We start from the raw sequence: 17,417 nt of genomic DNA, 5'->3' as shown, positions 1-17,417 counted from the left end.
ATTTGTCCTTTCAATAGCTCATAAAATGTCTGTCTCCATTCCTGTTTTAAGGTTTAAATATTCCCAGAAACTTTCTCAAGCAGCCTTGATCTATAAGAGATGAAGTTTTACATCCATATAAAACAACAGGTAAAATTTTAAGTTTCATGTATTTTAATGTTCACACAAGAGTAGAAGCATAAACTTGCAGAATACTTGGAGTGCAAATCACTTGGTTCCGTCGTTCGGTTTGAAGTAGCTGCGCAGAAACAAACTGGGATGGCATATAAGAGATAACATAGCTCATGTTCACATGAGCTCTTTTCCATTTCAAATGGCTAATATGACGTTCCTCTTTCCGTCATTTTCACTGGGAAACTGAAGGAGTGTTACACACACCTTTGAATTAACATAGTATTATGTTTTTATCACAAACCTAACACCTACGAGTGTAAAACACCCCCCCTTTCAGCGACAGGAAATCGTCATAGGCCACCAACGTAACCATTGCAGACATTGGCCTCAATCACCGGACATGCGTACGAGAGAACCCGGTGAGAGAGCAGAGTCACCTCGTGGTTGCAATGAACTTGAACAATTTCCTTAGCGGTTGTTTGTCTCTGCCTAAGTAGTGCTTTCACGGATTTCCGTTTTGTGTTCTTTGCCGTTGTAGAAGGAAGAGGTAAGGAAGGACCATGTGGTCGGTGATTAAATGTGAGCAGATTTTGTTTAAATATTCAGCATACTGTAAGAATTGAAACATGTGTGTGTGGATATGTTATCAATAAAGTGATCTGTAATAAAATTGTCGCATTCGCAGCCGGACACGTGGTTTAAAGACGTTTTGTTTTGTTCAGGTTGCCGGTCGGCAGTGTTCCAATCAAAATTAATTCGAATTTCAGCTACCTTAAACAACAGTAACAGCACCCAGATTTGTCCAGACATGTGAGTAAAAACGTCATCATTCAGTTTATCATGCATATACTGTAAGGGACGCTTATAGTTAACATTCGTGAGGAAATTAACCTCTTCATTAGGTCCCTGATGGCTGGGCTCTAGTCCAGAAGTGTAACAGTTCTAAAACCACCGAGTAACGAAAAGAAATTACTTGTGTTAAAGTTAAATTCTTGTGTAGGGAACCATAGCAACGATAATTACGCAGCAGCAGATAATCCGATAACAGTAGGTGCCAGCTGCATTTATGCTAGTTTTAGCTAATGTACCAGATTTAGGTCGGTGGACACCGGCGGAATTCGGTGCTGCAAGCCTCTGCAAACTAGAATTTTTACCAATTATGGTATTTCTTATTTAACTGAAATACTTTCCGTAGCTCTGTTTTGGACTAGTGTCTGTGAATATTGTGGTCAGCCATTGATTACAGTATTACTTGAGGTATTAATTACTTATCTGTTTGAATTTTATCTTAGGATTGTTACTTCAAGATATTAACACATGAAAGGGCAGAAATATTTATGGCAATTGCTTTGCTCTTCAAAATAATCTGTAATTGATGATGATAGTCCTCAGGGATGTTGCACGATATAGTCTGATAGACAGTTACTGGTATTTAATAGATGCTTACTGCCTTCATCATCAGGACATTGAGGGCATCTGCCTGATGATGTAGGCAGTTGGCACCTCTGAAATGTTTGTTAACTTCTACCGGGCTATGTGAAATAACATCCCAGAAAGCTATCATCTTCATACTTGCTGCTGTGAGAACCTGAAATTTAATCTGTAATTGCAGGACATTTAAAGGTGGAAACAGTCATTTTGGAAGTTACAGAAGAAGAGGTGGAACTGAAACTGGCAACAGTTGGAGAGGCAATGAAAGAAATATAAAAGGCTATGATGCAAAGAAGGAACCAGGAGGAAATCTGTATAAGCAAAAATGGGACCTATCAAAGTTGCGTCCATTTACCAAGGACTTGTACCAGCCTGATGCAGCTGTAGAAAACAGGTAAGTTGCAGCATGTGGGTACAAGGACATGAAATAGTGAATTGGATATTTACTTATCATGAGATAATGAAAGTGGGAAATGTATGAAGTGCAGGTTTCCAACATATTCACTGCCAGATATTTAAAAGCAGATGGTAATTAAGTACCAAAGCTTAAATACCAAGCTATAAAGAGTGGTGTTTTAAGTTGAGGTTTTACAGCACTGACAGTTTTAAAGCATATTCAATAAAATAAACACTCCTGTTTTGGCAGTGAACGTGTTAAGACAGTATTTGCCCTAATATCCTTGTAGTATGAGTAATTGATGTAGATATTGATAATAAGTAGCAGATCTTTTGGACACTTTAATTTAGTCCTGGAATGTAAAGGATCAAGGATTGTTGTGTGTTTGAATACAGATGTTACTGCATGTGCATTGTTGGACACATGTCTACCCTCTATTCACATGTCACCAAAATGGAATATTCAGCAGAGGAGTTATTATCATGATGACCAATGACATGAAACAACTACAACTTCCCTCACAATGAACTCCTTTTGGGCTTGTCCATATCTGTCTTTGTCACATTTTTCTGGGAAGTGGTCACCTCACATCACCAGAGTCATTGTTAGAATTTATTTTCATGCAAAATTAGGGACTGGGCTGTTGTTGGAATTGATTATTGCAATCATGGAACAAAGGTAATTGTTAGAGAAATTTTTACGAAAGGTTCTTGTTGGCTCACAATAGTGACCTAGATTACATTGCAACAATGATCTTGCCTTTGTTGTTCCGTTTGAATATGAATGATATAAGTCTGCAGTTCCGAGCCATGGTCATCAACAAAGCAACCTGCTGACAATATGAACCATGATGTGGTTTGAAGAATATCTTTGGAATTTTAGTGTACTGCTTCAGAGTATGGTAACTGGTTTCTATGCATTTCTTGTCTGCACAGTTTATTTCTTATTTATAAAGTTAAGTAACAAATGTCTAGTTGTAGTAATAGTCAGTGTTTTATTATGTTGTGTGTTCTATAACAATTTGGAGTAGTTTGGTTTCTTTTTGTTAAAATGTTTTCTCATTATGCTTGTGTTGGGTCTAGCAATCAGAAATGAAATGTGAATTCTGAATAACATCGCTGTTAGATTTGTTCTAAAAGAAGTAGTAGTGTATAGTTTTACATTGTATGACCAGAGTGTATGGGTTGATTTTTACAAATTCTAAATAATGATAGGTAAGGGGAGAAGGCTGAAGTATATGTAATCTCTGAAGTATAACCACTGCTGGAGGAACTTGGCTAATTGACAGTACGTCTTTGAGTGTTCTGAACTTGTAATTTTATGGTTTTGTATTTAGAATTAAGAAAACCATCCATTACAGGATGACAGAGCTTGAAAAGAACAAGAATGTACTTGAGCCTGAGCTTTTGTTTGTGGTTAGGATAGAATGACCAAACATAATGGACTTGCAGGATTACATGACATGAAGCTGTGTTGTTAAGTGAATCCTTTGATGTTATAGGCACATTAGTGTATTGGAATTTGGCACCAAATTTTTGCGTGATCAATTTATATGAGATTAAAATTAGTGATTTTTTTGTGACAGTTGATTGGTAATTTTTGCAGACCTAAGGTTGAAGTTGAGGAATTCAGAGCTACACACCAAATTACAGTGAAGGGAGATGCACCAAATCCTATTCAATGCTTTGAGGAAGTAAACTTCCCTGAATATGTGGTAGATGAAATCAGGTAAGAAGTTGTGATACATAAAAAATAAGAGGATATGTTTGTATGGCCAGGACCACAACTTTAATAGCCTGAGTCACCATATAACGACCAAATTTCTTTGTTTTGGATCTAGCCAAAAATGAAGTGAAGCTCAGACAGAACAGTGGTTGGGATTAGGTTGTAATGTTATGTCTGTGTAGGTCAGTTATATTGGAATTTAAGCCATATGTGGCACTTCATACCTTTTTAAGTTTTCAGTAGCAATTTCAGCCTCAACAAAATTGGGCTTAGTTCCCACTACTGACTGCTGTATGTATTTCAGTCTGTCTGATGTTGGTAATAAATGGAACTAGTTTTTCTGCTTGTTCAAAATACTGTGGAAATATATAAGTAGATTCCCATTCTAACCTTGTACCAAGTTAGTCGTAGGTAAATGGCCCTTATATTTATGCATGTCTTTATAAAAATGTATTTTATTTTTAATAATTTTTAGCTGCTTATTTTAAGCTTGTTGTGTCTTTTGGGTATATCCTTTTTCCCCTCTGAAATTTCTACTAGTTTCATATCTTAAATTACTCAGATTGTCTACATTAATTTTGATCCATATTCTGCAACCATTGCAATGCATTCTGTTTCCTTTGATCTAATGGCATTGAGCACTATGGTTTAAACCATGATTTATTGGTTTATAAGCACTGTTAATTTTTTATTTATTTATTTTTAGTTTACTAATGACAGTATCCTCAGACTCTATAGCATTGAATGAGACCATGATGGTGAATAATTAATCGGAAAAGATGTGGAAGGAAGTGGTCATGGCCTAATTTAAGGTATTACCCCAGCATTTGCCTGGAGGGACTGTGGAAAATGACAGTAAAACCCCAGTCAGGATAGTCTGTCTCTGCACAGAGATTTGAACTGAGGCCCTCCCGAATATGAAGTAGGAGTGTTAACCACTCCACCATTATGCTTGGTAGTACTGTTGATGTCAGCATTTTCATCAAAGGTTTCCATACCCACAAACTTAGTTGAGACATAACCTGATATTTTGCTTAGGTAATACCATGGAATCTGTAAGAGTCTGATGACTGTTGTGATGTTTGATTATATGTTTGTCTTTTTTGTAGGAAGGTGTCGTTAGCACTGTTCTCAGGCTCAAAGTAGGCAGTGTATATCATGCATGTCCTAGACCACACAGTACCTAGAATATGAGTTTCAGATCAATATGTGAATTTCTGAATCCCATACTTGGACATATATTATTGTGAAAAAAATTTGTTTAAGTGAATGCAGTAGGAAGGTATGAACAGATACAACACTTGCAAAAGCAAAGGACTGAATATCATAGCCAAGTGGTTTGGTTGACATTCCTGCTTTGTATTCAGGAGATACTGAGTTCAAATCTCAGACATGAGAGTGGTTATCCTGATGGGTTTTCCTGACTTTCCTCAGACCCTCCATGCAGTGCCAATATAGACATTAAATTAGGCCATAACTCCTTCATTTCTTATCTTTTCCACTTCCTTATTTATTGATCATTCTATCATTCAGTGCCATAGTCTGACCTAATGACAGCATTGTTAAATAAACAAGTTCACAGCAGAATCCAACTAAGCAAAGATATTTCATTCATCCTTCATAATTTTCATCTTCTGTGTATTGAACAATTTTGTTAACACCTTGACAGTGTGGTGACCATGTACTTGGGGGCCTATTTAGTAGGCATCTCCACATTATCTGTCAAACTTCTCACAGAATTTGTTCATTTCAAACATACTGTGATAGTAAATAACTGGCTTTGTCAAATCATGTTTGATGCAAAAGAGGCATAAATAATTTGGTCATCATATTGCAGAGGTGGAGATAAATAAAGATATATACAACTGATGGGAATACACATTCTTATATACATTTTTACAGAAAGTCTGGATTTGAAACACCTACAGCTATCCAGTGTCAGGGCTGGCCAATTGCCATGAGTGGTCATGATATGGTGGGAATAGCTCAGACTGGCTCAGGGAAGACATTGGCTGTAAGTACAACATAGCCAGTTGATGGTGAAACCTTTTCAGAGGATATTCCTTTTGTAATATTGGCATAGTTTGCCTTGACTGTATGTAACTTCTTCAGACTAAACCCTGGAAAAAATTCCATGCTGTGTTATACAACATGAAAGAGTGTTTATTGTTTTGACCTTCTGTGATTGAAATTTTATATCTTTGTACACACTTTCCCAAACTCTGTAATAGAAGAAACATGAAATAAGATTGTATTTCTCAGATTCTTCATACATTATTAGTAGTGCATTAATTACTTGATTAGTAGATGTTGATCAAATCAGTTCATATATATCAACATTGTTTTCTAGTAAAAACTTTAAAATAAAATGTGCAACTTTCACATGGGCCATTAAGGAATGTTCGAATATGTAATGTTGCTTCCAGTTTATAAATACATATGTGCCTCTTTTTCCATTTCTTTCACTTTCTTGTTTGTCAAATATTCTGTAGAAAATAGAATGGAAAAGTTAACATACTTTAGCCAAATTAATAATTTGTTTCTTATATTTCAGTACATATTGCCAGCCACTGTTCATATCAACAATCAGGAGCAGCTGTCGAGAGGAGATGGTCCCATTGCACTGGTCCTAGCTCCAACCCGGGAGCTTGCCCAGCAGATTCAGACAATTACCCAAGCGTTTGGCTCTTCATCATACATTCGAAACACATGCATCTTTGGAGGAGCCCCCAAAGGACCACAGGTTGGTTTATACAACGGAAACCTTGTTTTGTTTCGTATTACAGGCATCTAAAAACAGTTTTTCACGAAATATATTTAATTAACATGTATAACATTAACCATTTAAAATTCTATAATTCCACCAACCAACCAACCAAAAAGCTAACTGAGGGCGGAGGCCTGCGCAAGCGCAAGCATCGTCCCTACCTAGGTGACACCATTCCTGCGCTCAAGGCGCATTGCTGGAAATGGTAAACGGTCTTAATATAAAAAACGGAAATTTTGCTGACGCTAACTGGGTTACGCCGTGGCTGGAGCCTCGACCATTCAAACTGGGATCTGTTGCTGCTGATGGGAGGTTATCCCGTCAGGCAAGTTGTCCAAAGGAATTTGGTTGGTTGGATCTCTGGGGTTTGAACCCAGAGAGGGAGGGGCCGTTTCGGCTGAAGGCCTCTGCGGCATGGGGGGAAGATCGCTTCAGCTGATGGCCTCCATGATCGGGGGGGGGGTGGGCCGTGCCCCTATTAAGTTATACCCTGGCATTCGCCTTACAACTGAGGAAAAGCACGGAAAACCTCAGTCAGGGTAGCCGAGTAGTCTAACCACTCGTTGTGCCGACTTGGCCGTCTTTTGGGGACGGCCTCGGCTGGCCTGCTGAACATCGGTTGCCCTTGGGCGACCTCTGGCAGCCCTCGTTCGGCACGAGTGCCTACCGAGTTGCCGGACTAAGGGATTCCCCACACCAGCTAACCTCGAGTCAAATCTCTCAGTCAGTGCTCTGGTGTGGTCGGCAAAGAAAGGGACCCCCAGATCCTCATGTATTTGCCTGTTACTAACGTACCAGGGCGCGTTAGTAACAAAGCGAAGACACTTGGATTGCAGGACTTGCAGCTTCCGGACGTGGGTGCGGGCAGCTGACCTCCAAATCGGGCATGCGTAATCCATCATGGGACGGATGAGCTGCTTAATTCTATAATTCACAGGGCACGGGTGTTAAGTATACTGTACATAGGCAACACACGTATACCACAGTTGATAACAAGTAGTACTGCTATTGAATTTGCTTTTGATTGCCAGTTTACTTATTTTGTATTTTTTATGTTAGTTTTTAGCTAGAAAATGCATTATGCTGTCATTTTTATTCTCTTGACAGTCCCAAATATCTTATGCCTTTTGCACAAAGGAAGTGATCATAGAAGGGTTTGGAAAAGTTTAACTGTGGGAAAATTCCCAACTAATTTGTGCAGTATGATCCCAATTTAACTTCCTCAGTTAAGATGTTTCCTAATTTAGAATCGAGTGAATATGTGTATTGGTTAGAATTTCAAGTGTGGTATCCACATTCTGTATTAATAAAATTTCCTCCATTTGAGATTTGCCTGTTAAAGTGTCCATAACCCTTCACCCCCTTTCATCTCTCCATTACTTGAAGTAAACCTTACACAGAAATTTCATGTTGTTGCTGATATTATTTTTTTGTTATTTTGCTCTGTTTTAATTAATGAATTATAACTCTTATTGTCATTATTATTGGCATTGTAGTTTTTATTAGTGGCTGAGATCATTCAGGTGACTGCCTTCCATCAAATTATTCTCAGGGTGGAGTAAACGTTGAAGGGTCAGTATTCATAACAAGATTCATGCAATTGTTGCAGGCACGAGATTTGGAGCGTGGAGTAGAGATATGTATTGCAACTCCAGGTCGCTTGATTGACTTTCTGGAGAGAGGAACAACCAACCTGAAGCGCTGTACTTATTTGGTTGTTGATGAGGCGGACAGGATGCTTGACATGGGGTTTGAACCACAGATACGGAAAATTATTGAACAAATACGGGTGAGTGAAGATTATGTAGCTATGCAGATTCTGTGGATCCGTAGTTCCAAATTCTGGATGCTGTTGCTGTGATTTGCAGGCTGGTGTGTACCTTTCTTAGAAGTTTAAATATTACAACACTGGGTGCATCTTTAAATGATCAAGGTAACTAGAAATTACTGTTCACATCTGCATCAGCTGACATTGATGTCAATCACATGTGCATTGGATATTGTGTTTTGTGGTAAGCCATTTGGCAAAAAGAAGTTGCTCTTTTATACTGTAATAGGAATCTGTGCTGCTTCTAGTTTTAAATAGAAATGTTACTGACATTCTTTTTCCTCCTATCTTGGCATGCCTCTGCCGTGTTTGTCCGTGGAGCATGAATGCTTGTGGGAGGTACATAAAATATGTGAATGTAATGCCTTCGGTGTCCACCCAAAAAAAGTGGGTGGATCCCATCCTCATCATTCTCAACAAATTTTATATGCTTAAATTATCTTGCTGGATGGAATGGAGAGATAGATTTTATGTTATATATGTGTCTTTTATGTAATGAACTTTGTAAGTTTCATGGGCTCCAAGAGCTAACAGAATTATTTCTTAGTGTCTTTTACAGAGGTGCGTCTTGGTATCAGAAACTGATTTTCTTTCTGTATTGAGATATTGAAGTTTTAGACTCTTTCATTCAAACGGGCCCTTCGTATTGGGTTCTCTTCTTTAATACAAAATGAGAGCAGTTTTCTCAAATGTTGTATGCAGTTAAAACAGAGGTGATGAATAAAGTCTAGAGAAATTATAACTAATAGTCCCAGAATTTTTTCTTGCAGCCAGATCGGCAGACACTGATGTGGTCAGCCACATGGCCAAAGGAAGTGCGCAATCTAGCAGAGGAGTTTCTCAACAACTATGTGCAAGTGAATGTTGGGTCCTTGCAGTTAGCAGCCAACCACAACATAATGCAGATTGTGGATGTTTGTGAGGAGCACGAGAAAGAGCAGAAGTGAGTGAATGTCTTAAATTGTCTAAGAAAGACACACCTGTTAGCAAGCTTCTTGTGTCTGTCAGACCATCTGATTCAGCTAATTTTATAGACATTGTATCACATGACATGACACTTCTTATTTTGAGTTGCAGTGTGACAAAGTATAGAAAAACCAACAACAAAATGTGCAGCCAAATTCAGAATTGTGTCCAACAAATCATGCAGTTCAGTTTGCAGATGTACCTATACACAATAGCGTGCTGCACAATCTTATTGAATGTGATTCAATACCAGAGACTGCAGTACATTGCATGGACTGAATATGAATAAGCCACCCTGCACATTATAATTCTTGGATGAGGCACATCTCTACCTGACAGAGTAGTGATCAAACAGAATGTGTGTTTGTACTGTGGAAAGTCTGTATTGTAATTGGCAAACAACTTGGTGTGTGGGTGACGTCATAATTCTAAAAAAAATTTATAGCAGTTCTACTAGTAATTGAAAACTCGTTGGAATGTGTACTAAACTGCACAACTCAAACTGCTGTTCAGAACTGAAACCTGAGTTGAATTCTTTCAGTGAGGTGTAACCTAGACTTCCAACACGACTGTTATGAGCTGCCTGTAATGGTCCCTCACACATCAAGTAGTTTGCTCATAGTTATTCATATTCACCAAGAAAGTGCATTGTGTGGTGTCATAACCTAAAAAACCGTAATCACAATCCCCTTACCACCATTACGGAAACTTTAAGCTCACAGTTCTAATTGCATTGCTATGTTACTAGATTGGCCACACTGCTAGATGAAATTGCGTCAGAAGAAGAAAACAAGACCATCATATTTGTTGAGACGAAGAAGAAAGTTGAAAACATTACTAGGAGCATTCGGCGTTATGGGTGAGTTGTTTCTTGTTGTGTAATTGTATGAAGTCTGGACAGCAGAAAGTAGCCAACTTAAGTATTATGATGTCTGTCAGATTCATAGCAAACAGTGTGTTGGGGATATTTCTACAATCTGTTGTTGAGGGATACAGCTACTTTGAACCTTTCGTGGTCCCCATTATACCATGTTTTACTTACAGTGTCAATAACAAGTAATTGGTCTTGCACATACTATTCAGTATTAATGAATGGAACTAACAGAGTGAGGGTGTTACACATTGAAAGTTTAAGAAAATTTAATTCATCTTGCTGTAAGCTGAAATAGGCCACTTTATGAATGCTGACATGTTATAACCTTCTGAACAGTTCAACAGATGAATGTGTACTTTCTGTTTGCTGCTGTCTTATTATAACCAGCATCACCCCTCTTTTAGTACATAATTCTGCCCATTACCATAGAATATGTCATATCTGCAAAACTGTTCTGTGGATTATGTTTAGTTTTGAGAGTCTGTGCTAAAAGTTTAATAATTTAGTTTAGTAATTTAAGTCTTTTGTTGCACAATGTTTGTTCAGAATGTGTTGGCTTCATAAATATTTTTTGTAAATCTTCTAGTATTTACCATCCTGACATTCGCTCTAAGATTAAAACTACAAATAATAGGTTATTAATGTCATCTGCTTTTTGTGTATATTTAAAAGAAGCTATGGCTACCACTTCACAACATGAGAACACTACCTCCAAGTTGGTACAACTCAATGAGACTGAATAGGTATACAGTGAAACCTCTATCCATCATTCTCCGAACTATCGTTTTCCTGGATGCATCGTCCGTTTTGTTCGGTCCCGGATACATCCCATATAAAATAATGTTACATTTTCCCACTTCTATCGTTCCTCGAACTATCGTTTTATCGCATCAGTCGTTCAAAAATCTTAGTCCTGGCCCACAATTTTTCCGCAATGATCGTTTCTGAGAAATTATAACGAAATTTACGCGATGTTTTTAGAATTTAAAATGCTGGGTTTTGAGATAAATTAATACTGAAAGACGCACAATGTTTTTGGAATACGCAGTAGCGGTGACCTGTTATGTCGCCCAACCAGCACAGATTCTTTTGGAATGAGGGGTCAGCAGTGCAGGGGTGATGGTTGGAGTGAATGGCGGTGCTCATTTTCAGAAATTTTATGAGTTTAATTAGGGTGCACTCATTTCATTCCAGTGATGCTAGATGGCATGTGCAGTGTGAATTTCTTCACAAATGCTTTTATTATAAGTACAAAGGAAAGGCGGGTGACACTTTTCATTCTTCGGGTTCATCTCGTTTCCAGTGGTTCAGTGTCTTCTACGGCTACGTTTCGTTGAGTTCGGCAGTAATAGTATTTCCATTCCTGTTATTCGCGAAGGGGGTGGGAGTGGTGTGGAAGAGGAAGACGACGAATGTGAGCCTGAAGCTGTGCCCAGTTTTGCCGAAGCACATGCTGCATTGGCAAAAGTGAAGGCGTTCTTTTATGCGCGTAATATTAGTGAACGTGACGAGGAAAACATTTTGAACGTGGAAATAGCTCTGTTTGGCCTAAAACGTAAAGTTTTGACAAACCAGTTGTCCATTAAAGACTTTGTTGGTAAAAAGAAGTAACTTTGAAAGAGAAACATTCAGTTTTTTTAAAATTTTAATATTTTAATGCTTTCCCGCAACTGTTGTTTTCCCGTATTCATCGTTTTTATTTCCCACCCCCGCCAAAAACGATGCATCGAGGTTTTACTGTACTCTTTCGAGTACACTGACATTCTAGAGGAGCTTGTCATGTGACATCACATAGGTCATCGTTCAATAATGTGATCAAAGGACTTTGTGTTGCCTTATTCCAGTATGGCACATGCTTTAGTTTGAGAACAAATACTGTAATTTATTACTGTTGTAGAGTGATAGGGTTTCCGACAATATTTTTGTGATTGCAGTAAATGAAAGTCGTTAGGGTATATAAAATTTCAGGTGAAGTGCTTACAAAATATTTTGTAATCTGCCTACACCTTTCCAGACTTGCCTATTCTTTTAATATTTTACTGTTGAAGTTTGAAGATCTGTGGTCACATTTTATTGACAGGTACCCAGCAGTGTGTATGCATGGTGACAAGTCACAGCACGAGAGGGACTATGTTCTCAGAGGTATGCACAATTTTATTTCTTTATTGAAGGAGCGTTTGGAAATTAGGATGAGTTTTTCTGCCCTGTATTCATAGAAATAATTGTTCTCTACTTTCAGTTGCTGTTTCAATGTTGGCAGATCATGATCAATTTCGGTTTTGCAAATGTTGCTCATCACTAAAAACTAAAGGAATATGTTTGAGTTCAGGGGTCTGATACTTATAACTGATAACATTGGAACAGCAATGAAGCAAAGGTTGAAATATCTCAGCCTGCATGGAGACTACATAGAAAAAATTATTTACATGTCAGTATGATGAAATATCCATAATGAAGAAGCATTAAAAGATGACTCTCTTCTGGGTTGTAGCACAATATAGTCTGGTAGAAGTTTACCAATGTTTAGGAGATTTTGCTGTCTCTATCAGGGTCATGAGAATTACGTATCCACCTTTCATGACATGACACTAATCTAGAACTGCTCCCAATCACACAGTTCACTTTTGTGCTATATCAAGCACAATGGCATGAATGGTCCCTCTTTCAGTGGTTAGCCTGTCATGTCCCAACCCTCTGAGTTGTCCGAACCAAAGCCTGATGTTCCTGTGTCACCTGTTGGAGGTCTATCAATTGATATGATTTAGGGAAAGTTCTAGATTTGCCCTCATTTACAAGATTCTATCTCATATGTCACATGCTGTGGAGTCTACTTGATAATTTCTAGTTACTCAGATGTTTCTATTCAGAGGACTTTAATATATTATTAATTAACCACATAAAAGCATACAGAATTTTATTTTCAGGGATTGGGAATTAGATGTTAAATAAGCATTGTTTTGAGTTAACTGACATTGAATTAAGGTTTTGTGGTATTAGTGATAAGCAACTCATGTTCATGGTTCTCTCTCTGATCTCCAAAATTAAGGAAGACTTATTTTTAGAATTCTTTACCCTTCCCCTAAAGTTTACCACCTTTCAGCTGGTATTATTCACCTTGGTGACAAAATGATCATTTTTCTATTTCTTTGCAGAGTTCAGAAATGGGAAGTCCCCTATCCTGGTTGCAACAGATGTAGCAGCACGAGGTCTAGGTCAGTTCATTGTTCTTATGTTGGTATGACCAGACCAATAGATATATTTGTACACAGTTGTGGGAAACTTCCCAGCTTTGCATGCAGGAAAAATAATTATTGGTAAAATAATCCACATTACTATGCAATTACTGAAATGTGAAAACAAATTAAGATGACACAAGAATGTTGGATTTTGTTTCTGTTAGGCAACAGAATGTCTTACAATAGAGGCTCACCAGTCTTTAGATTGTTATTAGTCTGGTGTGTTTTGTTTCAGAGGCACATGCAAGATGTTTGCCGTTGCAGTCTTGTAACATGTAGCAATGTCTCAGGCGGATGGGTGATTCACCTTATTCATATTGTTTCAAACATTTTCATGTTGTTTAATACCCAGATGTGGATGGGATCAAGTATGTGATCAACTTTGATTACCCGAACTCGTCTGAAGATTACATCCACCGCATCGGTCGCACTGGCCGCCGCAATACAACTGGGACTTCTTATGCGTTCTTTACCCCAAATAACAGTAGGCAAGCCAAGGATCTGGTTTCAGTGCTTCGAGAGGCAAATCAGGAGGTTAACCCTAAACTGGATGAGCTGGCCAGGCAAGGCGGTGGAGGATATGGAAAAAGAAGTAAGTCTTATGTTTTTGGCAGTATTTACTTTCTGGAAAGAAGTGAAAAGAAGAGAAACGTAAGTCTGAATCCATGAACCAAACATTTTTTACTAGTCTGCTCTCACCAAAAATAATTTTTCCCATAGAGCATAAGGATGATTTCATAAATTGTGAACTGACATCATTGTGACCAAGCAGAATGTTTTAGTGTCAGAAGTCGACCTTATAGACCTTGAAGATGCCTGTGTTCTAGGTTGTAATGACGTGTAGTATGGTAGCAGTATACCGACATTTCAGAGGTATTTGCTGCCCTCTTTCATCCTTGATGCAGGCAGCAAGCACCCCAAAAAGTCAGTAAACTTGTACAAGACTGCATGATTAAGTTTAAGGCCATTTTCATACTCACTGCTGTGAGAATCTCGAATCCTATTTCTGTTGACCTTTGTTGCAGTGTTGAAACTTTGGGGGGCATCCATTGAGAATAGCTTAACTTTTTAAGAGAGAGGAAGAAATGTGTTACTCTTCTCAGTTGTAGTTGTAATATTAACACTGGTATCCTCTAATCACTAAGTATGTTGATATGCTTTGTATAGCTTATAATGTCAATGTAATTTTGCAGGTGGTGGACGTTGGGGGTATGGAAGCTATGGTCGTGGTCGAGAGAATTACAGTGGTGGAATGAAGAACGCACACAAAAGGTTTGACAGCAGCAGCTACTCAGGTAAGTAAAATATGTGATGAATGACACTTAAAATTAGATGTCTGATATTTGTAACAGTGATTGTGAAGCATTAGATTCTTTATACAGTGTTATCCTGATACATTTTTTGACATACACATGAAAACCTTAAAGGTAAAAGTAGGACATGACATGTAAATGGTATATTTTTTTGGTGAAGTAATCAGTTTTTATTGCAGCTCATTCAGATATGTTGTGCATTATGGTTTATCACATAGAAAAGCTGCAAATAATTTAGTAGTATTAAATATATAAACAGTTGTTTTGCAGAAGAATGAATGGATGAATGCATTTGCTTGAAATTATTGCATATAAAATAATGTTATGAATGTCCGTGTTTATCTTTTCAGTTCGCAGTTGATGCAGATTAGTGATCTTATTCGAAGAAGAAATGGGTCCAGTAACTAATTTATTAATATCATCTGCTAGATCCTAGAAATGCATTTGACTGCTGTCACAAATAATTAATGTCCCTTTCTTGACAGTATTACTTTCACTATCAAGGTCTGGTTTATTGGCCAGTGACACAGTTCACTACAGTGGCATTTTCTATCATTCCAATGTATTATGAAAGAGTGCATTAAAAACATTTGTAAACTGAAAAACTGTTGACTTTGTTTTTCCTGATTCTTGTGTCCTCAGTTAAATGTTTGTCCAGAAACTAATATTAATGGTGACACTAGTCTTTCAGATGAGCCGGGATAGCTCAGTCAGTATAGTGACTAGCTACGGGCTGGACGACTGGGGTTCAATCCCCGACGGGGGCAGAGGATTTTTCCTCTAGCCTCTGCGTCCAGACCGGCTCTGGGGCTCACCCAGCCTCCTCTACAATGGGTACCAGGGTCCTTTCCCGGGGGTAAAGCCGGCCGGGGCGTAATGGTGACGACTTGCCCCCATCTAGTGCCGAGGTCAAGGAAGAGAGGAGCTATACCTCCACTCACCCCAAATGCCTACATGGCATATAGTGGGACAAACTTTACTCTTACTAGTCTTTCAGTGTTTGATGTCACCCTCAAATGTCCTCAGTCTTCCAAGTGACTGCTTTGTAATAGGTTTCTTTTCTTCACCAAAATTTTATATTAATTTATTGTTCTCTTCTGTATCTGTGCCCCCCCTACATTTCTTGGTCATGTGGGAGATGAATAAGAGATAAAGAGTTAGTCGAGATACAGCTATATTATGCAACTGTGCTTCTGTCTCCCTCTGGGGGCAAAAGTAAAGTTAGTGAGACAAAAACTGGTAAGTACCATCATTCATCCCAATGTGACAAAATTGCACCTTACTGCTTGCATCCCCAGCAGTCTGCCCTCTATGACAACTGAGAGAATGGGAAATCAACAGAATTATCTTAAATCTCCCTGAAGTTATCATCAATGATTTATGCATTATGATTTGTCTGGAAACATTCTGTTACACATGGTTCAATGATAAGATTTTGCAAGTTATGAGGTAATTTTATAGTTGGGTAAGAAGCCTTAATGTGTCTCAGTCAAGAAGAGTTAATAATAAATGTGTAACATCCATTATGAAGCTTCTTAGTCTGAGACTACTGAAACTTTGTAATGTAAGAATTTCTGGAATGGACATTACACGACTAAATGAAAACTGGCTTAAATTTCTTGTAAACAAGGTGCCAAATACATACACAGTTATATTTGGGATTAAGAAATGTGATATGTCCATCCTGAAAGATTTATTTACACTTGGAATCAGAGTCTTTGTAAAGTTAAGAGCAAACAGGCAAAACTCCTAATGATATTTTATAGTTTTTTTATTAAATCATGAAATGCTTGCAAAAATTCCAAACCATGCAGAAAAGTCAGTCCAATCAGAGGAAACTTCTGAAATCATATCCAATATTCTGTCAGCTGTGTGGTTGTATTGAAAGATATCTTAATGGATGAAGAGAGAGAGAAAACAGTTGAAAAGGAATGAAAGAAGCATTTTCTATTTTAAAAACTAATCAGTGTACAATATTATAAATTTAGATAAGTAAAATGATTTTAATTTTGACATCAATAACACAACATAAAAAAATGAAGGAAGAAAGATCTTCCTTATCAACCTGAATATCCTAAGATTTAAGACATCAAACAAAAATGATAATCTTTAGGAAAACATCTAACATAGAGTAACAAGGCTGGATGACAGGTGTTCTATTCCAGGCTGATACAGTGTTTACTCTTTGCTACCACTACAGAATGAGTCAGAAGTATGTTTACAAACTTTGTGTGCGTGTTATTTACAATAACCAAGAACATTTTCAAACTAATTCTGGTATACACAGTGTCAACACAAGGAATAAAAATCAGCTTCATAGACCAATTGCCAATCTCTCATATGTTCAGAAGAGTGCATATTATGCAGGGATCAAAATTTTCAACAGTCTACCATCAAATCTCACAAGTCTTGTAAATAAAAAGGCACAATTTAAACTAGCATTAAAAAGATACTTAATTACACACTCCTTTTACTCTGTCGATGAATTTCTAATGTTTACAAGTAATTCATAATTTATCTATTGTATATAATGGGTGGATTTATTTGTAACTTATCTCTACTTTATGTGAACCCTTTGTTTGTATTTTGTGACATTTATATAATAGTATGACTTGTATTTGTATAACATGTATTGTATTATTATGACTTATTCTACATCTTATTGTCATCTGACCAACTTATGGATCCATGGAGTGTAATAAAGATGTATTTATGATGTATAACATGTATTGTATTATTATGACTTATTCTACATCCTATTGTCAT

At 37.6% G+C, this 17,417-nt stretch overlaps 1 protein-coding gene across 2 annotated transcripts; it reads left to right on the top strand.

The window, feature by feature from the left end:
- Positions 1-524: 524 nt before the first annotated feature.
- LOC110831646 (ATP-dependent RNA helicase p62) lies at positions 525-15,256 on the top strand. Of its 2 annotated transcripts, none has more exons than XM_022067879.2 (14): positions 525-661; positions 837-924; positions 1,727-1,939; positions 3,548-3,670; positions 5,570-5,681; positions 6,222-6,410; positions 8,044-8,223; positions 9,033-9,205; positions 9,977-10,087; positions 12,183-12,244; positions 13,255-13,314; positions 13,691-13,930; positions 14,532-14,633; positions 15,002-15,256. In XM_022067879.2, coding segments are annotated over exons 2-14 (1,578 nt in total). In that variant the 5' UTR covers positions 525-661; positions 837-922; the 3' UTR covers positions 15,013-15,256. The 2 variants fall into 2 exon arrangements, with proteins under 2 accessions (XP_021923571.1, XP_021923570.1); XM_022067878.2 differs by having other exon boundaries at positions 570-693.
- Positions 15,257-17,417: the final 2,161 nt, after the last annotated feature.

This window comes from Zootermopsis nevadensis, unplaced genomic scaffold, assembly GCF_977971745.1.
Source record: "Zootermopsis nevadensis isolate Lab colony 2312 unplaced genomic scaffold, Znev_1.0 Znev_ptg000021l, whole genome shotgun sequence".
NCBI lineage: Eukaryota > Metazoa > Arthropoda > Insecta > Blattodea > Termopsidae > Zootermopsis > Zootermopsis nevadensis.
The sequence above is the reverse complement of the archived record's forward strand: the minus strand, read 5'-3'. Positions and strand labels throughout refer to the sequence as shown.

Excerpts from the sequence above, each read along its gene's own strand:
- LOC110831646 (XM_022067878.2), top strand. Across the intron at positions 925-1,726 it reads ACCCAGATTTGTCCAGACAT|GACATTTAAAGGTGGAAACA; the intron begins GTGAGTAAAAAC and ends CTGTAATTGCAG. Across the intron at positions 8,224-9,032 it reads AAATTATTGAACAAATACGG|CCAGATCGGCAGACACTGAT; the intron begins GTGAGTGAAGAT and ends TTTTTCTTGCAG.